Genomic DNA, 26130 nt, shown 5'->3' with positions numbered 1-26130 from the left:
TTATATATTGTTTTATTATTCAGTAGGGACGATCCAGCCGTAATGTTTACAAATTATAGCTGAAAGCTAACAGGTAATTCTAATTCTGTGCGGTTCTATCTAATATCACAGGCTAGTGGAGGTTTACTTCCACAAGATAATACCTTATCCCGGGTGTAATCGGTCAAATTGCTAATATTGTTGTACTACTGGATCGCTGAACTGCTCGCAACCGGCATCGTTACATCCAGATTTAGTGTATTTCTGAGTATTATGAGTCGCAACGCAGACTATGATATCTGCGCGGATGCAGATCAGTCTATCCAATGTCGTCCCTTGCTTCAATAAATAATTATTGAGTAGAGATGTGAACAAGATGCGAGCTGCTTGATAAGACTAACTCAACCTATTGATTACAAGGTATGATTTACATAAAGTAATACGTTGTACTTTCATTTAGAAAACCGTAATAAATAACATTTCAAATAAATGAAAAACATGAAAATATAAGTTTTACCTTACACCTACAATCTTTCCGCAGTCTTCACTAAAAACGTGCTAATTTTTAAAAGCAGTCCTGCGGTTAATCCAGTTGAGTCCTCGCCTTATCTCTCAATTTCCACTTGTTCGTACTCTTCCTTCAAAAAACCCCGCAAACCGCACTACATGTTTACTTATTGGTAAATTATTTTCGATTAGTCTCACTCTCACTCTAACTCCCCTTCGAAACGATGCGGCCGAACACCCGCACCAAACACCATGCGACGGTCCGGCTCCTTTCCTCCCGCTGTAGTTAAATTAATCAGCGAGAGACGACGACGACGACGACGACGCGTCTCCTCGTAGAGCCCTCGTTTAACCTACACCCTCCTCCGGCACACCCCACATGCCCGGTCCCATCGAATTCAACCCATCGCGTCCCATAAAATTCCACGCCCACCCCTACCCCTCTTCGCTTCCGCATCCGCAAAACGGAAACTTAGTTTTCCAGTAATTGCCCAACCGCTTTGCGTCCTCCACCTTCACCACCTTCACCACCACCACGATCACCGACAACGATTACCGTTTTGTGGTCTCGGGGGAAAGCGTGCCGGCGGTGGATAGGGCGGGTGGCCTTTCCGTTCCGCGAACTGTAATATACACTGTGTAAAAACCTTCCCTACAATGTGGGAATGTGTTGGAGAAGGAGAGACACACAGAGTGAGAGAGCGTGAGAGAGAAAAACGAAGGGCATGAAAAAACAACATCATTCCCACCCGAGACCGACCGAGTGGGAGCAAAAGCTTCCAAACCATCCCTCCTTCCACCTGGGACCTGGGCGGGGTTGGAAGTTGGAAAATTAAATTTATCACCAACGACGCAGAAAGGGAAGCACGAACCGGAGCTGACCGGTGCAGGAAGGGCGGGCGAGTCCGCCAAGCGAGTTTTGGTGCGCACGGGTGTGTTCTGTCCTTCTCTGGTGACATCGCAACCGGCGGATGATAAATTGTCCCAAGCGAATGGGGCCAAGCGGGTGGGTGGGTGGGTAGGAGGATTTTCACCCAGCCCAGCAGGTCAGGTGTGTGGGCGACTGTTTCGAATAAACTTTAATGTGACTGTCGCTCGAAAGTTGGTCTGATGAGACAGACACCCAGTGCGGGGCGAGTGCGATTGGAGGCCGGTGGAACGGCCGTGGTTTGATGCAGGTCAGCGTGGTTCGGCCTAAAACCCTCCCACCCGCCCGCGTTTGCCAACGGGAGAGCGGAGAAGACGGTTGGTTAATTAGATGGGATAATTTATAGGACCTTCGGCACCCGGAAAGGAAGCCACGTGCCTGCAAAAGTCGCTGTCGAGGATTGCGCTGAGGATGAGACTCATATTTTGCTCCGCCACATGTCAGTGGGCGGAGGAAAGTGTTGCCGGCCGGCATGTCAACCCGTGCCGGGCTGTACCGGCTAATCCTAGCAGGCACAAGCAGAGGTACAAGAGCACTCCCTCCCTCCCCGGCAACCCATGTCACGTCGAGCGACCTATGTGCAAATTATCATTGGAATTGAGCCTTTAACTGTTTAATTACAACATGGATTAGGAATTTGCTTTGCCGGTGATGCCGTTCGGTCGTATTCAGAGCAGTGTGGTTGAGAGGCATTGGAATTAACAGCTAACGACGGCACCCTTTTTCGCTGGCCCATAGGAATGATGATTTATCAAATCTTAAGTTCAAGGTTAAATGGGTGGTTTTTGAAAAATGATAATTTCAATCACATTCGTTTGATGGTTTGATGCTTCTGAAACACTAACTGTGCATTGAACGTTTATCGTCATTCATTGCGATGCCACACACTTTTAAAATTATGAAACTATACTTTTAAGGCTCACATGCTTTTAATGAAGTTTTTTTTTGTGATCCTGTTTCAATACATTTTTTATTAAACGTCTTTAATTATTGCGGATGTTTGATGTTGTCTGATGTTTTATAAATAATGACGGCCAATTTCAGGCTTTCAGACATAACTTGCTCGGTTTATCCATAGTTTGTACTACATCGAAAAAGGAAACTCAAGAATAAATTGCGAAGGGATGAGAAGAAAGTGGAAATGAAAAATAGAAGAAGAAAAAAATAAAATAAAACAGGAAAATAAAAAAGACATAAAAATCAAAACAAAAACATAAGGAAACAAAAAACAATAGAAAAATAAAACCAAACCTAGAAACAAAACCAAACTCGATAAAAAAAACAAGATTAAAAGGATGACGAAGAAAAATAAGATTGGAAATTTAATGTACTGAAGCCGCTCTGTAATCACTCACTCTTTCTAAACTCTGAAAACATTTCTGAATGAACGTTATAGACATCCCCTTCACTTTGAGTCACTTTAATCCTGAAAATCTCTTATTTCTGCAACCCTCTAGTGTTTCAATTCGTTTGTAAAACATGTTGGACTCTTCTTGCTTCTTCAAGCACTCGTTTCTTCCACCCTTTTAATGTGAAGAAATCCCCTCTAATCCAAACAATCAAGTCCAATGTGTAGATTAGAGGAAATTTACTCTAACTCTGATCACAAAATATTAGTCAGATGTGAATATTAGCGAGATAAGTTACATTTTCCAGCATGCATGTAATCGAAAGTGGAATTTGTTTTCAATGAATGTTGGCAATTGATATTTTAATTGATCAAAATGGCGCTTAGTACATTCATATTATATTTAAGAAATGGCTAATCATCAGTCTAACCTTTTCTAAATTGATAGTTATGTTTTTGTATAAAGTACATTCAATCGTTGTTGTATTTGCACTAATTTGCTTAAAAATGGTTATGAAACGTGTAAAAAATGAACATAAATAAATTACATTTTCAAACGATTAACAGCATCTCTCCCCTTGAACACCATTCAGTCAGTATCCACCGTTCGGGTGGCTCGCACATTTCACTGTAATCAACACCTGTTTTTTTTTTGTTCCGCCTGCAAGTGAATCCAAGAGTGCGGTGGGACAAGACTGCTTGACGACAGGCTGACGATGCGTACTATTAACGTACGCGTGTGTGCGAAGGGTATGTGTCTGCCAAACAGATGGTGTGAACGAAAACCCACACTGAAAAAAAAAAACATAAAAACGAGCACAACAACACACGTTCCCGAGATTAGATCCTCGTACACTCCCCGTACGACAAAAGGATGCGGGATTTTTATTTTGGGGTAAGAGTGTAAACGAAAAAAAGGGAAAACCACTCAAAAGCATCCAAGAGGAAATTGTGTGCCAATTGTGTGTCTCTTCACCGGTCTAATGTGGCCTTTCCGGGACATGCTTCTTCTGCACAGTCTTTTTTCTGCTTTATTACTGCTTTGTATGGAGGTACAATAGGTGCAACCGCATACAAAAAAAAACCGACCTGCACGGAAAAGTGTCTCCGAGCGTTGGAGCAAACCCGGTACAGTGTCGGTTGCCAGAAAATGAGTCACCGTTTCCATGGTGGTGGGCAGACTGAGGGAAAGACTTATCACGTACACAACGACACGGGATGATGTACGATCGCGTGCTTCACGGCAATGGGTCTGTAGATCGTGTTGGTGGACGATGGAGAGGCGTCAGCGTTTGTCCAAAGTGTTTCTAAGTTGATTAAAAATAGAGTTACAAATTTACTGATAATTTACCTTTCCTTTAAATCATATTTATTTTCAGCAGAGGTTTAAAACTATTAAAACTTTTAGCTGTAATTATACTGAAGTTACTGTAAATTCAAGAAAAATATGTTAAAGTAAAATACAAACTAAAGCTTCCATTTACGTCTAGTTGAATTTTAAAGAAAACAAATTGCTTTAACTGTGCCTGTCTGGCTGCTTCCTTTCTTCTCAGCAAAGTCCTTCCCTTACCCAAAGCGCGACCGAACAAAGGCAACCAAGGAACAAGGCAACACAACACACTGACTGCAATTGCCAGCAAAACTAAGCCGACAAAGTGCGCGAATCCCCTTTGTGCGCCGGGGCGTGTGCTTGCTGTTCGTCTCGCACTTTGAAAAGGCTACGGTCTGGCGCGCTTCGATAGATGGCCCGTAAGCAACACACCCCATGAGCATTTTTTCCCTCCCTCCCAGGTGTGTGTGTGTGTGTGTGTGGGTTTGGCTGTGAGAATCTGCAGGAATGTTGCACTTTGTGTAGGTTGCGAACGCACTGCACCACAGATGGGGTAAGAAAGAAAGCGAAAACATAAAACACCCTTTGCAGGAGTGTGGAAAATCACGCATTTTCGCATGAACGCCTCGCGTCTCCCGCCTCCTAGTGGGGCACCTAAAGGTGCAGTCATTCCAAAACGAATTTTGCGCCATGAATTTGCATGCGTGTATGTGGCACACCGTGCTCGCAGAGAGCCCTCATCTCGCATGCCACATTCCCACGGGATGCTGACCTGCCGTCGTGGCCGTGGTCGTTGGGTCAGCCAGCTACGTCTGCTATGCAGGAATGCACGGTTGTACGTTTTGCGTTGGAATTTACGTTGCAATGCGCTGCGGCTTCTTCTGGCTGGGATGGTTTGACTATACACACAAAACCTCTGCGTCCCAAACACCGCCACCGTTTGCGTGACGCCGATGCCGGAGCAAGTTTAAACCGTGTGAAAGGCTAATTAACCGATGTTTTGCCGGGTCTAAAGTACTGTACACGGTTAAACGGTGCAAATGTTGGTTTTACTTTGGCAAATGAGGGAGACTGCATGTATGCAAACAGCGTGTAAGCGTGTTGCTTTTGGTTCGCAACCTCGATGGAGACGCTTAGTCGCTTGTAAAAATAAACCATTTTAATAGACTTTTTTATTTATTTTTTAAAAGTAAATACTAGTTAGTGTAGAAATTAGAAATTCGAATTTGTATATACCTCACACATACACCTTGACATCCTTACACATACACCTTTTCTATATGTACATCTTGTTTGTGCGATCACACCTAGGTTTAAGTATCTCAGGCAATACTGTCAAATAGAGATGTCATTCGTGATTGAGCGCTAAAACAGAAAACACGCAATTCTTCAGCCTTCAGTTAATTCTTCCGAAATTAAGAAAGATTACAATTCAGAAGTGGGATAAACCGTTTGTGCCGAAAAATGCTTACAAAAGAGGAACTTCTTTGTGCTTTGGAAGTTGCTAACATCGAAGTGCCTCCGAAAGCAACTTTACCACAACTACGCATGTTGTACGAGCAAAGTGTACCGAAAAACAAAATGGAGGAACAATCAACCCAGAATTTCATTCCTCAAAGAGTGTTTGCAGATGAAGACGAAGTGACGAACAATGGAAACCACGTTGCAGCAGCCGCCATCTTGATGAAAGACAAAGCTGCTCCGACATCTTCGACGCAAGGTGCTTCATTCGACGCAACTTCTCATCAATTGGAATTAATGGCGCTACGAGCAAAAATTATGGAAATGGAACAGCGGCAGACGTTTACGGATGGTCGATTGGTTCATCCCGAGGAGTTGAAACATTTGATACCGGAATTTTCTGACGGCCTCGGTATCAATAAGTGGATCAATACGATTCGCTACAATAGCGAATTATATGGATGGCAGGATCGCACGATGCTTTTATATGCAGGCAGTCGGTTGACTGGAGCAGCAAGCGAATGGTACAATGGCTTCCGTAACACTTTGAAGACATTCGACGAATTCGCTGACACAATTAAAAAGGCTTTTCCTGATCGCTGTAACGAAGCCGTTATTCATAGCCAATTAGCATCGGTCTACAAGAAAATTTCTGAGTCGTACACAAGCTATGTATACCGAGTAAATGCGCTGGGAATGTCAGGCCACGTGAGTGAGGAGGCTATCATAACTTATGTCATCAGAGGACTTTCTCGTGACCCTCTCTATGATAGCCTTGTGACCAAGGATTACCGCGATATTTACGACCTGATTGATAACATTAAGCGATATGAATCCCATCTTCTGTTGCGCAAAAACCCAGAACGCCGCAGCCCATCTCACATCAACACCATTTCCCCGAGACCGATTCCACCAAGACAAACGACGACAGAACCTCTTCGATGTTATAACTGCTCGAATCATGGACATCATTCATCGCAATGCACACAACCTCGCCGAGCTCCGGGTTCCTGTTTCCGATGTGGTAGCACATCACATGTCATTCGCAACTGTCCTGTCCCAGATAGACGTCAACTAACGGTTGCTGCGGTACAGGGCAACGACAATGAAACAGCGCATCTAGATTCTGGGGAAAATGGAAACTTCGTTCAACTTGAGGCCTATCAGGAGGTAAGTGTAGCTTTTAAGAGAAACAATGTTTGGAGCCCAGGGTTAATTATAACATCTCTTTTTGATTCCGGTAGCTCTAAAAGCTTCATAAATGAAGCCATTGTTCCGGTTACAAAACTAAGCGCTCCCCAACCAAGTGGATTTCGAGGAATAGGAAATGTGAATTTACAAACTCTTGGAACAGTACAGCTAAAACTTAGTTTTCGTAATCAAACATTCATTCACAATTTCTATATTTTACCAAAAAGCTACATGTCCCTATCCATGATAGTAGGGAGAGATTTGTTATCAGAATTTAACATCACACTCGCTCAATTCCGTAAACATTACAGCAAACTTATGCTGATGAATTTAAATAAAGATAAAATTCTGAACTTAAAAAAACCGGGTTTTTACCATAAGCTCCAAACGTTGGGTCTTTTACGTAGTTCGATCCAGGCTCCCTTACCAGAGGTATGCAAAGATTCGAAATTGTCCGATCCCAATATTTCTTCAAAATTCATTTCGATATCAGACAAATCTGAACATAAACAACAATATGACACAACTTTTTCTGAAATGTGTTCTATAAATATTAGCGATGAGGCTAGCACTATAAATGTTGGAGAACATCTTTCTAAAGAACAAGGCATTGCTTTAAGATCAATAGTGTCCAATAATTACATTAATTTTCCGGATAAACATATAATACCATCTGCTCATAAAATGCGAATTAGCTTAACTCATGATACTCCTATTTTCACAAAGCCTAGACGACTTTCTTTCGATGAAAGGAATAAAGTAAAAGTCATTGTGAAGGATTTATTAGAGAAAAATATAATAAGACCCAGTAACTCTCCTTATGCTTCCGCACTGGTACTCGTTAGGAAGAAAAATGGCGAAATTCGTAAGTGTGTCGACTACCGACCTCTTAATAAAGTAACAATCCGCGACAACTACCCGCTTCCACTCATAGAGACGTGCCTAGAACACTTGGGCAATAAAAAATTCTTTACGTTACTAGACCTAAAGAGTGGTTTTCATCAAGTGGCAATGGACGAGGATTCAATTAAATTCACAGCGTTTGTTACTCCAGACGGCCAGTACGAGTACACGCGTATGCCCTTCGGATTAAAAAACGCGCCAGCTGAATTTCAGCGTTTCATTAATACAATTTTGCGGAAATTCATCGAGAATGAAAAGCTGGTTGTATACATTGACGACATTCTCATAGCTTCTCAAGACTTTAAAGAACATCTTGAAATAGTTAGTGAAGTTTTGCATACTCTACGAAATAATGGGTTGGAGCTACGGCTTGATAAATGTAAGTTTGCTTACGATGAATTGGATTACTTAGGATACAAGGCCAATCATTCAGGTATATGTCCTAGCGATAATCATGTAAAAATTATCAAAAACTATCCTGTTCCTCAGAACACAAAACAGGTACAACAATGTTTAGGTCTTTTTTCGTTTTTCCGGAGGTTTGTTCCACATTTCTCTAGTATTGCAAAACCACTTACTAATCTTTTGAAAAACAATGTTCCATTTATTTTTGATGATGAGTGTAAAAAAGCATTTGAAACACTCCGAGATAAATTGATAGTAGCTCCGGTGCTTGCCATATACGACCCTAAACGCGAAACTGAACTTCACTGTGACGCAAGTTCGATAGCTTTTGGTTCTGTGCTTTTGCAAAAACAGGATGATGGTAGATATCACCCTATTTCGTATTTTTCCAAAACCACTTCGGCTGATGAAGCTAAATTGCACAGCTACGAGCTTGAAACATTGGCCGTTATATATGCGCTCAAACGTTTCCATACCTATGTACACGGCATTCCAATAAAGATAGTGACTGATTGTAATTCTCTGGTAGAAACGCTTAAAAATAGAAATTCGTCCGCAAAGATAGCACGTTGGTCACTGTTCCTGGAGAATTATAATTACATTATTCAACATCGCCCTGGATTAGCAATGAGTCATGTAGACGCATTAAGCCGACTGGAACATTTGGCTGCCTTCGATGATGTTGATATTGACTTCCAAATACGTGTAGCTCAGGCTAGGGATCCGCTTATCCAAACTCTGAAAAAAGAGTTAGAGACGACGGATGTCGAAGGTTACCAATTACAAGACGGTATTGTATTCAAACGATCACCTTCTAATAGGCTAAAATTATACGTGCCAACAGAAATGGTTAATAATCTGATACGATCAATACACGAACAAATAGGTCATTTGGGAGCCGAAAAATGTTGCAACCAAATAGATCAGAATTATTGGTTTCCTAACAGAAAAACACGGATAATAAACTTTATAAATAACTGCTTGAAGTGCATTATTCACTCTGCTCCATCTAGAGTAAATAATCGGAACCTTCATAGCATCCAAAAAGAACCTTACCCATTTGATACCTTGCACATTGACCATTTTGGACCGCTACCTACATCATCTTTAAAGAAAAAATACTTATTGGTAGTAATAGACGCATTTACGAAATTCGTTAAATTGTATCCAACAACTTCCACTAGTACAAAAGAGGTGTGCAATGCTCTAAAACAATATTTCTCTTACTACAGTCGACCTAAAAGAATAATTAGCGATCGAGGTACATGCTTTACTTCAGCCGCATTTTCCAATTTCCTTTCTTCTCGCGGAATTAGCCATGTGTTGAATGCCACAGGATCACCACAAGCTAATGGTCAAGTGGAAAGGGTCAATCGCATTATTCGTCCCATATTGAGCAAATTATCAAATCAGACCGACCATGTAGATTGGGTGACCCATTTGCTATCTACAGAATACGCTCTTAATAATACCATTCATTCGTCCACTCGTTTTTCCCCTTCTATGCTATTGTTTGGTGTTAACCAACGAGGCCCTTCAGTAGATATATTGACCGAATATTTAGAAGACAAAAACAAAGCATTTTCAGATTTAGAAACTATACGTGCAGAAGCATCATTCAATATTTTAAAATCACAACAAAATAATGAGAAACAACATGCTAAACACCATCGCCCTGCTCCCGTATTCAATGAAGGAGAGTTTGTTGTAATTAAAAATGTAGATAACACACCAAATTCAAACAAAAAACTCATTGCCAGATATAAAGGTCCATACGTTATCCACAAACGTTTACCTAATGACAGATATGTTATACGTGATATCGATGGAATACAAATGACGCAAATACCATATGATGGAGTGTTGGAGTCGGACAAGTTGAGAAGATGGATAGTGCCTCTGGGGGGAGCTTGATCGGAATATGTTCATAAAGCTACACTTAAGATTAAGGGTAGGGCTATACATATGCAGGAAAAATTGAGGTCAATTTCTCGTCAGGATGGCCGAGCTGTAGAAATTAGAAATTCGAATTTGTATATACCTCACACATACACCTTGACATCCTTACACATACACCTTTTCTATATGTACATCTTGTTTGTGCGATCACACCTAGGTTTAAGTATCTCAGGCAATACTGTCAAATAGAGATGTCATTCGTGATTGAGCGCTAAAACAGAAAACACGCAATTCTTCAGCCTTCAGTTAATTCTTCCGAAATTAAGAAAGATTACATTAGCTAAAATATTTTTTTTATTTCTACTTTCTTGAAATTTAAAATGGATCATATTGATTAAAAACACTTGTTTTTCATCATCACATCACAACGCGTGGAACACGAGCAGAGCGTGAATAATCGACCGCAGCGCCTCTCGTGGTCGGTTTTGTAAGCTATATTTGTACAGCGGCACCCAAAGAAACCGTTGAGCGGCGTGCCGCAGTTCATCTTAGCGTTTGCATTAAAAAAATGACTTTTTTCGGCTGGCGGTAGAAAAAAATCTAAGAGAGATCATTTCTTTCCATTAACATACGTTGAAAGGTAACTAGTTAAACTTATTTGCAAAAAGAAATAATCGACCTTGCGGGCTACCTTTTGTTAGTTATCCGGAATTTTCGAGGACATGCGTGCGGGCATGTTTTTAAGACCTACCTCATTTTTTATCCATTCCTCCTAACTTTTCGCGACAAAATTCTTAGAGTAGTGTTTTTGCATCATGTTGGTCCAAAAATTTTGGATGAGACAAGCAGCTAATGTTCGACCAGTTCGCGTACTAGGGTATCGCTAGGGGATATCGGTAGGGGATATTGAAATTCAGCCGAAATTCACTTGAATTAATCGAACTGAGTTTTGGCGTCATTGTTTGCCGCTGCGAAACCAGTGGACACGCTTCCTGCTTTTCGATATATTTGTTCATGTTCCCCAGGTACTATTTCGCTGTTTGGCCGGTTGCATTAATCTCCCGGCCAAACTAACGCAGTAATGTAGCCACTTGTCTCTCGGTCTTCATTTTCAGCTTCCTTTTGAACCTTAAGTCACTCAGGGTTGTCGGTCATTCGATACCGGGCATTCTTTCGATGCTCTGATTGTTGTCTAATAGTTCCGAGATATTGTAGATGTCAGAACAGGCCGACCGGAGTCCGTTTTAGATGCTACGGGGTACCGTTCGTTGATCGCACACGCTTCTACTAAACGAATTTGCTTCACTTTTTTGGCAATCACGGTGAGAATTCAACAGATAGAGGTGTCCAATTTTGTCTAATGATCCATGGGGTATTTTTATTGAAATTGAGATTAACGTTTCCTTAGTGCGGGAACTATTTTTTATGCTTCTAACTAATGTAGCTGTATAAAAATGCTGATTTTGAAAGCTCTTGATATGAAAATTGTTCTTATTAAATTAATTATTGCAAATGAAACATTTAATGATAAGATATTAAACGATCAGCTACCTAAATTCACTCAAACATCTCCCACATGTTTCCAAATCATCCCTCCTTTTTTCGAAAATTTTAACAACCCAACTAACCAATATTACATTTTTAACGGTCTTCACACTTGCTTCTTTTTCCAGCTCTCCTGCCCATTGTCACCCTGACCCAGTCGGTCAGTCTACCCCCCGTCTGTCTCTCAACACTGTCTAACCCGTGTGACGCTCAGTGGTACAGCAGCAAAGGAAAAACAAACCACACCCGGCATGCCAGTCGACACGTAGTGCGCGGCCGGAGTTATTTGAGTTTTTATTTATTTCCACGCCATCGCGAGCAACCGTAAAATGACTGCAAAGAAGGATAAGGACTACAAGAATCATAAACACGGCAGTGGTAAGTGTTTCTCTTGCATTCCCGCTTCCTGCCCGCCCGTTTCTTATCATCCTTCTATTCCACCAGAGTTAAGCGCAACAGCAATCTCGTCCAAGCTCGACAGTCACCTAGCCAGCCAAACCGGCACCACCGCACCGGGTCTGATACACGCGGCGCAGGATCCACTGAAACGCACCAACAAACCACTGATGGAGAAGCGACGACGGGCACGCATCAACCAGAGCCTGGCCATCCTGAAGGCCCTCATCCTCGAGTCGACGGTCAAGAGCAAGTCGGGCGATGGGCAGACGAAACACTCCAAGCTCGAGAAGGCGGACATACTGGAGCTCACCGTGCGGCACTTCCAGCGACACCGCAATCTCGACAGTCCGGGCATCGATAAGTACCGGGCAGGGTATACGGACTGTGCGCGGGAGGTGGCACGGTATTTAGCCACGCCGGAACCACCACCACTGCCGAGCGTACCGACGCTGACGGACGCTGGGTCGAAGGCACGATTGCTGCGCCATCTGGACAACTGCATTGCGGAGATCGATACGGAGATCTGTCCGAAGACGGTGGCGACGGGTGCGAATGGATTGCCACCGGTTGCCGCTTCGCCAGGCGTCGGACAGGACGGCAAGATGCTGGTGGATGGTGTTGGTGCGGGTGGAGCGGCCATGTACGATGGGCTGAAGAAAACCAAAGACTTGATGGTGGAGTACGGTGGTGCGGGTGGTGTCGTACCGCAGGACACGAACCCGCTGGACTTTAGCAAGACGAACCGGGAAATTGGACGCTCCCCTTACTCGTACCGTGGATCACCGACCGATCTTGCACTGCTGGGGCCGAAGTCAACGTCGTTGGTAAGTTTTTGGACATCTTTGAATATATATTTAAAATACTTGTTGATGTCATAAATTCTGGGTGTGTGCAATGTTTCTCTTTACATTTAAGTTCCCAAGTATTCCCAAAGTGAAACTTATCTTGGGGACATGCCGAACCCCAAAGTGATCTTGAATCCAAATCATTGCTGGATTCCTACCAGTCCTGGAACTGATCATTAATCTATTTCGGTCCCATATCATACCTGGAACTGGTTCTGAATCCGTACTGATCCGGAATCCGATACTAAATCCATACCATTTCTAGGGCTGATCCCAAATCTATGCCGGTCCTAAAATATGTCACAAATCCATACTGTTCCTGGAAAAGATACTGAGTCTATAATAATCCAGGAGCAAATCTCAACCCGTACCGATTCTAAGACTGATCCTGAACCAATACTAGAATTGATCATTAAACCATACTGATCGTGAAACTGACCTCAAATCCATATCGGTGCTGGAACTGATCCTTAATCCACACCGTTCCCACCCCATATAAGCTATGGAACTGATTCTAGCCCAAAACGGGTCCTGGACCTAAATTAATCTTGAAACTGATATCAAATCCCCAACAGTTCTGCAACTTTTATTATTCCTGAAACTGATCCTATTCCCATATCAAACTAGGAACGTATACATAAGGCGTACAGGTGCTGAAACATATCCTGATTGCATATTTTCCTAGAATTGATCCAGAACTCATACCGTTACGTGAACTCATGCAGAAGTTGAAACAAATACTGAAGACATAGTGGTCCTGAAAATAATCTTGATGCTATATCGAAACTGGAATTGATCCTTAACTCATGCCTTTCCTGGAATAGATCTTTAACCCAAACTGGCCCTGGAACTGATCTTTAACCTCTGAAATTGCTCCAAAACCTTGACGGCACTGAAACTGCTCCAAAACCTTAACTGATCCTGGAACTGATACAAAATCCCTGCCAGTCCTGCAACTTGGAATAATCCCATACCAGTCCTGGAATACATTCCGCTTCAAGGATTGATCCAGAACCCATTTTTTTCTGGATGGAACTTCGTCGGTCGTCTTGGTTGTGTGTATGACTCGGTGGATTCTTTTGAATGACGTCCGATGTCACCACTTGCTCCTAAGTTTTTTTTTATTCAAAAACTACCATAGAGTAATATTATCGTAAAGATACTTCCGTCCTTTTCAAATCTGTGTTGGAGTAAGAGGTGTGACTTATGATCATCATCATTATCCATATGTCCCAACCCCGCACTGATCCTAGGACTACTTCCTACACATATCAGTCCTGAAACTGCTTCTTTTTTATTCCGAACCAAAAATTTCACTTGAATTGGTCTCATGGAAAGGATCGCGAACTTGTCCCTAGTTCAGGAATTTATACAGTATCTACTTCGATTCAGCCACTGATTCCGCTACCATTTTTGTCAATGAACCATAACTGGCAGGCAGATCTAATTATATCTTTTAACATCTCTCCAATCTTCTCCTTCTTGCAGCTACACCAAGACGAAAACAACAATCGAGGTACGAGCGGTGGCACAATCGGTGTGCACAGCGCCAAGCCAACCGGGCACCATCACCCGCAGGCAACGGTTTCGGTGGCCAATCTGGAGGACATGATCCACGGCAGCGAGATCGCAACAACATCTGCCGCTGCCAGCAGTCATTCCGCGGCCGCACTTAACAAAATGATGCTCGGCCATCATCAGCAGCACGGCAAGCTGTCGATCGAGATGGCAAGCCTGAAGAACTGTCGGATCGATCCGAGTGCGATCAAGCACGAACCGGGCACGGCGGCCGCACTGCTTGCCAACGGATACTCTACCGCATCATCAGCCGTCTCTTCGCCGACTCCTTCCCCAGCCGGAGGGATTCTAGAGTCGGATAAGGACGTTTCAAATGTAAGACCGCTACCTATTCCTTCCTTTTGATCGTTATTTCATGAAGCATTTCGCTTTCTTCTCCCCAGCACTCCGAGCACAGTGCCGTGGTACCACAGCCGGTAACCGCCGGCTATCCACCCCAGAGCCAGGTAGCGCTGCTCCTTCCCGACCACTACATCCAGCTAGCGACGGCCCTCGGGCTCGGCAGCACGCCGCCCATGCTCGATCACCACTCAGCGGCGGCCGCTGCAGCAGCCGCTGCCGCAGCCGCTTCCCTCTCCAGCACCGACTTCGAAACGCTGATCGAGCAGAACCGGCGGCAGGCGGCCGTGCTGGCACACGAAAAGATGACCGCCGAAATGCTGGGCAGCCTGCACGCCCTGCCCGACAACGTGGACGAAGGCTACTGGGAGCTGTACAAGAAGTCGCTCGGCATACCGGACTCGATCAGCAAGCTCAGCCTCACCGATGTGCGCGCGCTGATGGCGAAAGGGATGCCACCGAAGGTGGAGTGTGGACCGCCGTCGTCCTCGGTCACGCCCGTCCCAACCGTGCCACCCGTCACCAAGATGGAGATCGACGATCAGCAGCAGCAGCAGCAGCAGCATCAACACCATCACCAGCAACACCATCTCCACCAGCAGCAACATCATGCGGTGCATCATACGGCCGGTTCGGTGAAAAGTGAACCACCGTCCAGTGGTTCACCGGGGCTGACGAGCGAACCGGACGTAGCGGACGGCCGGGCCAGCGCCAATGGCAGCCGAAGCCCGCACAGCGTCAAGAAGGAATCGTCCTCGGACGGGGATGTACCGATGCCGGCCGCCCGGCCGGATCCGTCCCACACGCCGTATCTGGAGGAGCGGCGCAGCTTAAGCCCACGATCGGTCGAGGATCGAAGATCGCCGACGAGCAGCAATGCGAGCGGCGGTAGCAGCGAACGGTGCAACAGCACGAGCACGGTGGACGGGCTGCACGCACCCACGTGGCGTCCGTGGTAGGATGGGTGGATTGCTGTGGCCCAACGAGCTGAATGCATTGTGTAAATAGTTCCCCTTTCAAATGTGCAATACTACAATTAAACTCCGCTAGTAGATGTGGATGTAGTTGTCTGTCTCCGTGTGCGTGTGTGCGTGTGCATGGCTTTGAGGGAGTTTAGGTTTTAATCGTTGAACAGGATTTGCCTATGCGAGTAAGTAAGGGCACAGTCATCTCGCGCACTAGGCGGGAGAGAGAAAGATCTCAAGAACAACAGTAAAGACACCTGTGTTAATCGTTCCATGTGTTTGAGAGCATTTCAGTAGTTTTAGTGGAAAGCGGAAGGGTATAGAATCAAACCAAAGCGTGTGTTAGGGCTGTACTGTAGAACCTTCTCTTCTATAAGCTTTACGTGTGTTTCAAGCATCTCAAGCAAAAAGGATAAAAAAACAACAACCAAAACCGGTACTTAGACATAGTTCTGTGGCAAAAATGCGTCATTCGCTTACACTATCATTATGTATATGGTATTACTATTACGATACTTCAACTGTGGAAGCTGCCTGGCCGTCGTTCGACGTAAGGGTAGAGATAGGAAAAAATGGGTTAGGGAGAGGCCTGTAACTGTAAACCGACGACGGGTCATGATGATGATGGGGTGGTGAACATAGTAAGGTAATAATAATAATAAAAAAAGGTATTGCATACAACATAGCGCCTGTACGCAGCAAAACTCTTGTGGTAGCTCTTTAGAAATATGTGAAGCCAACGCACAGCACACAGCAATGAGCGAATAAAAACATCGGATCTGGAAAAATGATGAAACAAACCAAATTGCTTGCTTCTTTTTCATGGCTTTGTTTTTGTGGTTTTGGTCACACTTTTGGGGGGTTTTGTTTGTTGAATGTGCTCCGCGCACATTTCCTATCACGCTGTAAGCTTTGACTGGTGCGTGTACGAGCTGCCGTCCTCATAACCATCCGTTGCATCTCTTTCGTGGTGTTGGAAATGGTGTGGCGTCGTGTGGCAATTGGCCCAGCTGCCCGGGAACACCATGTCCTCCATCGGCTCGTGCTCGAGATTCAGTCCAGCGTCTCTACGGGTCGAATATGTTGATGGAATGGCGTTTGGCGCTGTGCTGTGGGAAGGCGCGCCATGGGAGGACTGTGCCGACTGACGCGGCGGAGATTTGATGCAGATCGTTGTCGGCCGGGGTGCGAGTAGTTTTTCCACGTCAAAGTTTTGTCCGCAAATGTTGCGTTTTTGGTGCGTTTTTAGATCGTTTTTCTAAAACAAAGGGAAATAGAGAAATTGGAATAATTGGTCTTGAAGAACTGTCTTCTAACGCCGTGATGGTTAAATTACCTGTGCATATCCCCGTCCGCAGGGGCACCGGTACGGTTTCTCTCCCGTGTGTGTGCGAATGTGGATGCGAAGCTTATCCAGCCGTGAAAATCCACGCCCACAAGTAGGGCAGACGTACGGTTTTTCACCTAAATAATTTAAAAAAATATATACCTTAAATAATCCATTTAAATTCATTCGTCTCGACCGGCACCCGCCTACCCGTATGTTTGCGCATATGCATCACGAGATCGGACCGACGTGGAAAGCCTTTCCCACACACCGTACACTCGCACACGCTTTGGCCGTTGTGGCGTCGCAAATGGACGCTCAAGTTGCTGGACGAGCCACAGTTATGGCCGCAGATGTTGCACAGATAGATACGCTTCGGCTCAGACATGGACTGCTGTTCGGGCGTGCTGTTTGGCGCGGCACTAGCCTCACTCCAGTTGTGCGTTTTCCGGTGGTTGGTGTAGTTGGATTTCGTTTTGAACGTCTTGCCGCACACCTCACACGCGTAAATCTGTTCAAAGATAGAGCAAACGTAAGTTTGTATGTTGAAGAAGTATTACAGTTAAAGTATAAATAATTATTTTACCTGTGGTTTGACCGATTCGGGCTTTTTCGGTCGATTATTCACATTGTGATTGCTGGAGGAATCTATTCGCAGCGTTTGAATTTGGCCGTTTGGTCGGGCTGTTTGGGAGGAAGCTTTCTGTTTGTTTTTCTCACGTGTCTTGGAGTGCTGAAAGAAATTAGGACTTTTTAATCATGATCTTAAAGGACGCGAATTACCGTTTCTCTACCTCTGCCTTAACGATCCCTGTAAGCTTGGGGATGAACTTCGGTTTGTTCCCGCTGCGTTGGCTAGTGGATAAAGTGTCGTTTGCTTCATTTTCTGACGATTGAGCCTTTCTTGCTTCCACAGTTGTAGCTCTTAGCTGTTCTGTTGTATTATCATTTCTACACTGCTTATCGCTAGCTTGAATCGAGCTGTTTTCACGTTCTCCATCATGCTCCGGCTTACCCTCGGATTGGTTGGAAAATGTATCCTCCTGCTCGTACCCATCGTAGTCAGAGATTCCTGGCGATTCACATTTAATAAACTCCACCTGCAACAGCTCTTTGTGAAGGGATGGTTCGTCTTGCGGCACCAATTTCCGTTCAGCTTCATGGAACGATTGAAGACAGCTCCTTCGGAACTCCACAATACTTTCTACGATGGCGATGCATTTGCTGCACACGAGCTTGGAGAATGGATCACTTTCAGCCACCTACGGGTGTGAAAGTAAAATACATTAATTCCACATGCTTGTTTGCCTCAACATTCACAAAAACCACACTCACCTCTAGGTTTGTTAGAATCTTTACAATTGCCGGAATGTCGATAGTTTCGTGGTTGAAAATGTGCTGCAAATTGTCACTGCTTGCTAGACAAAATCGACAAACTGAAATGCTTTCACTAAAGCATGTAGTTTCTTGCATTTTTAACGATTTTCATCGAAGAAAGTGGACCCCCAACACATAAATGTTTACAGTTGTGGTTGTTGTTGCTGATTTGTTTACATCTCTGTACCGCTGTCAAGCAACGGACAATCCGCAGACCAAATACCGGTTTTCGTGAGCTCGGCAACGCTTGACATTGGTGCGATTTTCCCTCGCTGGCGATTGTTTTTGTAAGTCGTTGCGAGGGTTTTGAGGGTTCAAGATGACCGCCAAAAAGCTCGCGCTGGTGTGCGATTGTATTGGTGGACAAAATTAAATGGCCAAAAAAATTAATACACTCCACCATCTCCCCCCTTTTATGTGGTGGCTTTTTATGTACAGTCTTTATTTGCGGTTTATCTTGACGTTGAGGGAATCGGGGAAAGCCGGCATTGAACTTTTAACGGTGGTTTTATTAATGTATTAATTTCGTGCCAGTCGCGTGCCATGCCAATTGATAGTTATCAGACAAAAACTACCTAATTTCATCAAGTTCATTTCATTTTTCTCAAATCTATCATTTTGCGCTATTAACACAGACTTTAATGAAGTTGTTTTTAATTTAAATTTATTGTTTATTAATTTATTTTAAATTACAGCCACAATAACACAGAAAAGGATCAAGAGTAAAGAGCATAGACAATTTTTCAACTTTTTCCCCTTTTCTTTGGTGGCCCATTCTCAGTTGAACACGCCGTGTTGACACGGCCAAGAAGTGTGGCAACCGTACACCAGTTTGCTTGGTCCATGAATGCCTCTTTCTACCTCTGGCTGTACCACCCACTTGATTTAACTACCAAGCTCGCTGCGTGTCTCCGTGTATCAAACAATCTGGAAATGGTGGGACATACGATTCATTTCCCAGAGACGAGTGCGTGCCAATCGGAAACGAAGCGGACCTGTGGGATTATAGCAATTTGACAGCGTGTTCCTTTTTACCTCTTTCTAATTACCTACTGCAACTTCACGCCCTTGTGACACAGCATTTCATTGTGTTAATCTGCAAGGTGAAGAAGAGCACCCCTTTATCCAATGCTTATCAAGGATTTATTAAATAAACTTACCTGTCACCGGATTTGAATTTCATTCAAAATAATCATCCAAATTGAGCAGTTCTATTTCGCATCAACCACCAAGTTGTATAAATTTTTCCCGCGTCCCTGTGCGCGAAAGAGACGGTACAACAAATCGAGCGAGAACATACGTATATGATACGCGTAGATTGTCACCAACATAACGAAAAGCTTATGGACAACAGTTGTTAAGAAGTGTGGGGTGTGAAGTGGGAGAGAGGGGCACAGAAACTCACCTCGAAACGAGCACTGTAAGCGATTAAAGGATGGCTAGCGAAAACGAGTGAGATGCAGCTATTTTTGAACGTCAAAAGCCCTCGCCTCGCTCAACGGGGGAGCTGTCAAACGGTTCGGGAGGAAAATTTTCCACTTTCCCCTGTCATGCTTTTGTCGAGTTGTAAACAAATCGCTCTAATTGCCTGGTGCCTACGCGTACGTGGGAGGAAAGTTTTTGTGGCCCCTTTTTCTCGATTCTAGCACCGAAATCCGACCTGCCGACACAGTGTATCCTCCCACCGAACTATTGCCCCGACCGCTGGCACCACCCGGGTATCCGTAAGCACAGGGATGGAAAACGATAAAATGGAAATCTACGAATCGCTGATACGCTGGCTCAGCGAGCTGAACCTGTCCGCCCCGCACGGTACGGTGCAGGAGCTGTCGGACGGGGCGGCCCTCGCCCAAGCGCTCAACCAAATCGCGCCGGAAGTGTTCACCGACAGCTGGCTGTCCAAGATCAAGTCGGACGTCGGCGCGAACTGGCGGCTGAAGGTGAGCAATCTGCGGAAAATCATCGAAGGCATCTACGTGTACTATCAGGACGAGCTGAGCCTGAACCTGTCGGAGGAGCTGCGCCCGGACGCGCTGAAAATCGCGGAAAAGGGTGACCCGCACGAACTCGGCCGGCTGCTGCAGCTCATACTCGGCTGTGCGGTGAACTGCCTGGAGAAGCAGAAGTACATCACGCAGATCATGGAGCTGGAGGAGTCGCTGCAGCGGAACATAATGGCCGCCCTGCAGGACATCGAGTACATCTGGCAGGGTGCGTCGCCGTCGCGCAACTCGATCAACACGGCCGCCACGAGCCTGGACGTGAAAACGCTGCAGGAGGACCGGGACACGCTGGCCCAAAAGTGTCACGAAACGAACAAAAAGATGCTCGGGTTGATAGAGGAAAAGGCGGCCCTGCAGCAGGAGATCGTGAAGCTGCAGGCCATCGTGGGACGGTACGAAAACCCGAACCTGATCGGCGACGACGGAACGTCGCTCGGGCCGATACAGCTCGGTTCGTCGCGCTACAACGACCTGCGCAAGCTGGTCGACAGCCTGAAGGATGAGCTGCTGCAGGCGGAAACGGCCCGGGACGACCTGAAGATGAAGTCGATGATACAGGAGAAGGAGATCGGCGAGCTGCAGGTAAAGATCGATGAGCTGCACGCGGCGACGGCCGAGATCGCGCAGTTGAAGGACGAGATCGACATCCTGAAGGAGGCGAACGAGAAGCTGAAAATCTGCGAAACGCAGCTGCAAACGTACAAGAAGAAGCTGGAGGACTACAATGATTTGAAGAAACAGATCAAGCTGCAGGAGGAACGGAGCGCCGACTACCTGAAGCAAAATCTCGAATACGAGGAGGAAGCGAAGAAGTACGCCGGGCTGAAGGGGCAGGTAGAGCTGTACAAGAAGAAGATACAGGATCTGCACGGCATGCTGGACGAGGAGATGGGCAAGACGGTGCGGGCCGAGTTCGAGTACAACCAGCTGCAGGGCCAGCTGGCGGTGGTGCAGCGGGAGAAGGAGACATTGCTGAGCGAGCGGGACACGCTGCGGGAAGCGCTGGATGAGCTGAAGTGTGGCCAGGCAGTGGGTGCGGATGGAGTAGGCCATGGTGGGCCGGGTGGAAACACAATGTCCAAGGAGCTGCACTCGAACGATGTGTGCGAGCGCATCGAGCGGCTAGAGCGGGAGAACAAGGCGCTGCGGGAGGGACAGGGCGGTCAAACGGCACTTTCGGTAGGTTCTGGTGGGGTGGTGGAGGGAGTGATTTGAATTGTTGGTTGTATTGTACAAATTGTGATTTGTTCTTTCAGCAATTACTGGACGATGCAAATCAGCGCAATGAAAAGCTGCGCGAGCAGCTGAAATCCGCCAACCAGAAGATCCTTCTACTGAGCCAGCACCACGCGGAAGATGGAACCACCAAGAGGTAATTGTGCTAAAAACCGTATTTGCTAGCAGAATATTACATTAAAATCCTTTCTATCTTTCAGTGAGCTGGAAATGCAGATGAAACAAACGCTGGAGCTCGGAGAGCAGCGCTCCTCCGCACAGCAGCAACTGGACGAAACGACGCAGCACCAGCTCAGCAATCTGCACACGAAAATAGCCAACCTCGAGGCGGCCCTCGTCGTGAAGGACCAGGAGCTGCAGGCGGCCGACGTGCGCTACAAAAAGTGTGTCGAGAAGGCGAAGGAAGTCATCAAAACGCTCGATGCGCATGCAATCAGCGGTAAGACTTATGCACTGTGGTACAACGAAACAGATTCATTTACATTTTCATTTGCACTTGCAGAAGCCCTGCTGATGGATAAGGTGGATTCGGCCAGTGGGACCGGTGTCGATGCCACCCTGACGACGGTCGGCAACGGTGGTACCGCGGCCCGTGCACCGATGGGCCAGCAGGAGGAGCAGCTCATCGCTACCGCCTTCTACCGGCTCGGCATGGTTTGCCACCGGGAAGCGGTCGATGCGCGTCTGCTAAGCGGTCCGGGGCAGAGCTTCCTCGCCCGCCAGCGACAACCGGCGGCCCGGAAACCGCTCAACGCCAACTACGCCAAAAAGTGATCGATCATCCGGGTGGAGCTTCGAATTCGACAGGCGTACAAGCACGTACGTCACCCCTGCCGGAAGGTGCCTTACGCTAGCGACAAATAGTGTGATCTAGTGGACGTGGTGGAGAAAATGTGGTATGCCACGCTGGGGTCACCTTTTGCGTTGCCGATCTCCTCCCCTCCCCCCTTTCCCGCTCCATCTCTCTGAGTTGGCTCTTTGTGACCTTCCTCCGATTCGATTTTATCGCTTCATTTAATCATCCTAACAAAAGTGAAACGTTTAGGACCTCCAAAAACACACACACACACACTCCCCGTTTTACTTTCAGCGAAAGTAGGCGAAGATATTATCGAGGATTGAGGAACGTTTTTTTATAAGTGTGAGTAAGTGTGGTTTTACGAACCTTTCCTGTGTACTATTTATTTTTACACAACTCTGTGTGTGTGTTTTGTGTTGATTTTTCTGTTTTTTAACCACTTTAAGTACCCGATCGTGTCGCGTATTCCAATTGTAATGAAAAAAAATATATATACACGTTTGACAACAAAAGAAAAAGGCCTTGAAGTGTGTGTTTAAAAGGGTCAATTAAAAAAAAAAGAAACTTTTATTTCACAGGGAAGTACGCCACACGTCGCAACATAAATTAAGATTCCTTTTGCTCCTCCGCATCCTCCTCCACGTTCGCTGCCCCGCCATCAATCGACAGGAAGCCGTTCCGGTTGCTGTTCAACCCCGTGTCCAGCACCCGGTGCGCCCACCGTATGTTCTCCTGCACCTGCTCGATCTTGTCCACCGGCGTCCACGTCTGATCGTGCTCGAGCTTGTAGCTGCCCAGGTACTGGTGTTCGCACCCTTTCGGGCCCCACTCGTTCGGCGACAGCATGCTAAAGTACGTCTGGCCCGACGGTCGCTTGTACAGGTGGTAGATGTGGCCCGGGATTTTGCGGAAATTGCACGCCGCATGGTGCAGCTGCTGGGCCGACTGCGTCTCGTCCAGTATCTTCTTCGCCTGCTGCTGCAGGAAGCGGATCTGCTCGGCAATCATCACCAGCTTGGCGCACGCATTGTTCGTCACGGCCACGTCCGCCGACTGGATCTCCTTGGCGAGGCTCACTATATCGTTCGCTTCCCGCACGCCCGTCCGGTACATGCTGACGATCGCGGTACCATTCGGTGCCGGATTGCGCTCAACCAATTGCACTGCAGTAAATGTGAATTCTCTTATTAGAAACTGTAATTTACTGGGGGTGAGTTGAACACTTACCTTTTGATATCGCATTCTGATACTCCTTTGCCGCTGGTTCGAGATCCATCCTTTTTCGCTCTGTTGTGAAATCCTCCTCTGTTCGCACACACGCTCTCTTCCTCTGGACTGTTTCTGTGCTGCCCCGTAGTAGGCCGTGTGGTCTGATTTTAATCTTTTCGGTCGCTCTGCGTGGCCCGTGCTCTTATCAATCCACCGGGGAAGCAAAAACCTCACCAGACCAGAGCTCCACGAACGTGCGTACTTTATTTGGTAACACACTGGGTCGCACTTATCGCATCCTTGCTTTTGTTTACGAAATTGTGCGCCGTACCTGGGAGGCGGAAACGTCAAAGCGAGGTTGAAACCAAGGTGGATTAAAAATATCAGGTGGTGGATTAGGGCCTTTGGGGGGTCGCCATAGTTGAGGGACTTTACGTCATTTTAGAACCGTTGACCATTGGTTTCCGCACACAAAGCTTAGCAAATATAACAGATTTCTTTGTTATTATGTGCATTTTAGTGTGTCTATTGATTTTATCGAAAAAACGTAATATATTAACAAAAGATTTGATGATTTGTTTATGCACGAAATTTAAAATCATGCTAGCATGAGTTCTAATCTCAAGTAAATTGTCCATGCGGCTCGTAGATAATGAGGAATTAAGGTAAAAATTGAAAAAAAAATAATGATTTCTTAATTTTTATCATCAAAAATGTCGAAAACACAAAGAATTCTAGAATAAATTCACAGAATAACACAAAATAACACACTTTAATGTATGTTTCAATGTTAAATAAGAACTCTTCTTCTTCTTTGGCTCAACAACCGATGTCGGTCAAGGCCTGCCTGTACCCACTTGTGGGCTTGGCTTTCAGCGACTAATTGATTCCCCACATAGCGGGATAGTCAGTCCTACGTATGGCGGCGCGGTCTATTTGGGGCTTGAACTCATGACGGGCATGTTGTTAAGTCGTACGAGTTGACGACTGTACTACGAGACCTGAGAAATAAGAACTCCCAAAGTTCAAAATATATTTTCAAAGAATGTTTATTCGAAAAAATGGGGTAGATAAATTATATGAACAAATTTAATTAATGTAAACAAAGTTTGAATCCTGGGGACCTTACGTCAAGTGACGAATTGTCAAAATGCACTAGAGTCCACCACCTGATATTTTACAATCCACCTTGGTTGAAACATATGTTTCGTTGTATGACGAGCAAATGTCGTGCGGGGGAGAGCTGTAGCATGAACATTTTAAATCATTTTTTGAATACCAAACGTTTTTCTTAAAAACAGAAAGACTATTTTTAGTGTTATAATTTAAGTTTCATTTTAAAACAATTTAATATAAAAAATAAATTTATAAACAAAAATTCCCATCCCATCCCATCCCATCCCATCCATTGTGCGCTGCCAAAAATTCCCCGCTCGCCATCGCAAGCTGTCAAAAATTCCCACACAATTTTCAGCAGCCAGCTGTCAGTTCGTCCGCGATGGGATCACCTGTGTGCCGTGTGTATTTGAGTGATTGTGTCCCTTGCACAGCGCCCGAGAGTGCGTGTGTATGTGACGAAATAGACGGACAATAAATCCGCCAGGCCAGAGTCCGCCAGGCACGGGGCAGCGAAAGGTGGTGCACACGCTCCCAGCTGCGAAAAGAGAAAGAAAAGAAAGCCAAAGGTTTGTGTGAGTGTGTGAATCACGAAAACGTTACACACGGGCACCAGTGGAGCACCTAGTGGCAGACCCTCTACACACACACACACACTGTTAGACAGACCCCGCTAAGGCCCCGTGAAAAGCAGGCAAAAAACAAGTGGCGCACACTCGCAGCCGAACCTTCCGAACGCGCTGACCGCGCGCTCACTCTGTGTGTGTCTCTCTAGCGGGCCGTGGAATGTTTCCTCCAAATCGTGCTTGGAGTGTGTAGAGTTGAGTGTGCTGCTGTTTGCTGCTACTGCTGTGCAATTCGCGCAATCTAAGGTACGGTGGAAGTGTGCGTGTGTGTGTGTGTGGTTGTGCTAATTGCGAGCGCTTTAATTGAAGCTGCTGCTGTCCCCCCCCCATCCGAGCAGGAAAGGAAAGGCGGGACCCTGCCCTTTTAGCTTAGTGCAAAAAGAAGGTTGTCAAAATGTGTGCGCATAATGGATTGGCTGCGGGAATAGATTGTTGAGCCGCCTGCCAAGGCCCTTTGCCATGTGTGTGTGTGTGTTTTAATACGAGCTGTCGTCACAGCAGCAGCAGAAGCAGCAATCAAACAAACAAGAGGGAACCAGCTTAGTCGTGGTGATGTGTGGTGGTTGGTAGTGGCTAAAAAAGGAGAAAGAGCCGCGCCGATTGGGGGCAAAAATATCATCATCATCATCATCATCGTGACGATCGTACGCGGATGTGAAACCGTGCTTCCTCCCCGTACCTACACACCCCTTTTCCATGTATGTGTGTGCCTGTGTCGCCCACCTCCATCCTTCCTGCTCTGTCCCGGTGTGTTCTGCACGGGAAAAACACGAAAGCAAAAATAGCCCCCCCCCCCCAAACCCAATCGGAAAAGA

General features: G+C 45.8%; 6 protein-coding genes across 8 annotated transcripts in view; 4 read left to right on the top strand and 2 right to left on the bottom strand.

The window, feature by feature from the left end:
* LOC120958313 (uncharacterized) overlaps positions 1-16413 on the top strand; it is a 32657-nt gene extending 16244 nt beyond the window's left edge. For both annotated transcript variants that reach the window (XM_040381027.2, XM_040381028.2), the window contains exons 2-5: positions 11625-11874; positions 11941-12719; positions 14229-14633; positions 14702-16413. In XM_040381027.2, coding sequence (XP_040236961.2) covers positions 11826-11874; positions 11941-12719; positions 14229-14633; positions 14702-15616 — 2148 coding nt within the window. In that variant the 5' untranslated portion in view covers positions 11625-11825 and the 3' untranslated portion in view covers positions 15617-16413. The remainder of the gene's footprint in view (positions 1-11624; positions 11875-11940; positions 12720-14228; positions 14634-14701) is intronic.
* LOC125907580 (uncharacterized) lies at positions 5674-10262 on the top strand. Its single transcript, XM_049610776.1, has 2 exons — positions 5674-6723; positions 6798-10262. Exons 1-2 carry the CDS (start codon positions 5674-5676, stop codon positions 6801-6803), a joined length of 1056 nt encoding a protein of 351 aa, XP_049466733.1. The 3' UTR covers positions 6804-10262.
* A 14-nt stretch (positions 16414-16427) lies between the features above and the next one.
* Positions 16428-18481, bottom strand: LOC120958314 (zinc finger protein 629-like). The gene is made up of 6 exons (XM_040381029.2): positions 18285-18481; positions 17744-18211; positions 17536-17682; positions 17160-17460; positions 16959-17086; positions 16428-16880 (listed from the first exon to the last, which is right to left on the bottom strand). Exons 1-6 carry the CDS (start codon positions 18420-18422, stop codon positions 16521-16523), a joined length of 1542 nt encoding a protein of 513 aa, XP_040236963.2. The 5' UTR covers positions 18423-18481; the 3' UTR covers positions 16428-16520.
* Positions 18482-19849: 1368 nt separating this feature from the next.
* LOC120957188 (protein hook) lies at positions 19850-22882 on the top strand. Its single transcript, XM_040379253.2, has 4 exons — positions 19850-21508; positions 21586-21701; positions 21766-22004; positions 22068-22882. Exons 1-4 carry the CDS (start codon positions 20063-20065, stop codon positions 22337-22339), a joined length of 2073 nt encoding a protein of 690 aa, XP_040235187.2. The 5' UTR covers positions 19850-20062; the 3' UTR covers positions 22340-22882.
* A 34-nt stretch (positions 22883-22916) lies between these two features.
* Positions 22917-23908, bottom strand: LOC120957190 (uncharacterized protein C1orf50 homolog). Its single transcript, XM_040379254.2, has 2 exons — positions 23592-23908; positions 22917-23527 (listed from the first exon to the last, which is right to left on the bottom strand). Exons 1-2 carry the CDS (start codon positions 23638-23640, stop codon positions 22971-22973), a joined length of 606 nt encoding a protein of 201 aa, XP_040235188.1. The 5' UTR covers positions 23641-23908; the 3' UTR covers positions 22917-22970.
* Positions 23909-25150: 1242 nt separating this feature from the next.
* LOC120954647 (E3 ubiquitin-protein ligase MIB2) overlaps positions 25151-26130 on the top strand; it is a 61451-nt gene continuing 60471 nt past the window's right edge. The window contains exon 1 of one of the 2 annotated variants that reach the window (XM_049610490.1): positions 25151-25258. The gene's annotated coding sequence lies outside the window, so the exon portion shown is untranslated. Of the gene's footprint in view, positions 25259-25379; positions 25562-26130 lie in introns of those variants that run through there. The other variant, XM_049610489.1, reaches the window with a different exon arrangement.

This window comes from Anopheles coluzzii, chromosome 3 (assembly GCF_943734685.1).
Source record: "Anopheles coluzzii chromosome 3, AcolN3, whole genome shotgun sequence".
Taxonomy (NCBI): Eukaryota; Metazoa; Arthropoda; class Insecta; order Diptera; family Culicidae; genus Anopheles; species Anopheles coluzzii.
Note: the sequence above shows the minus strand (reverse complement) of the source record. Positions and strands in the feature narration are given on the sequence as shown.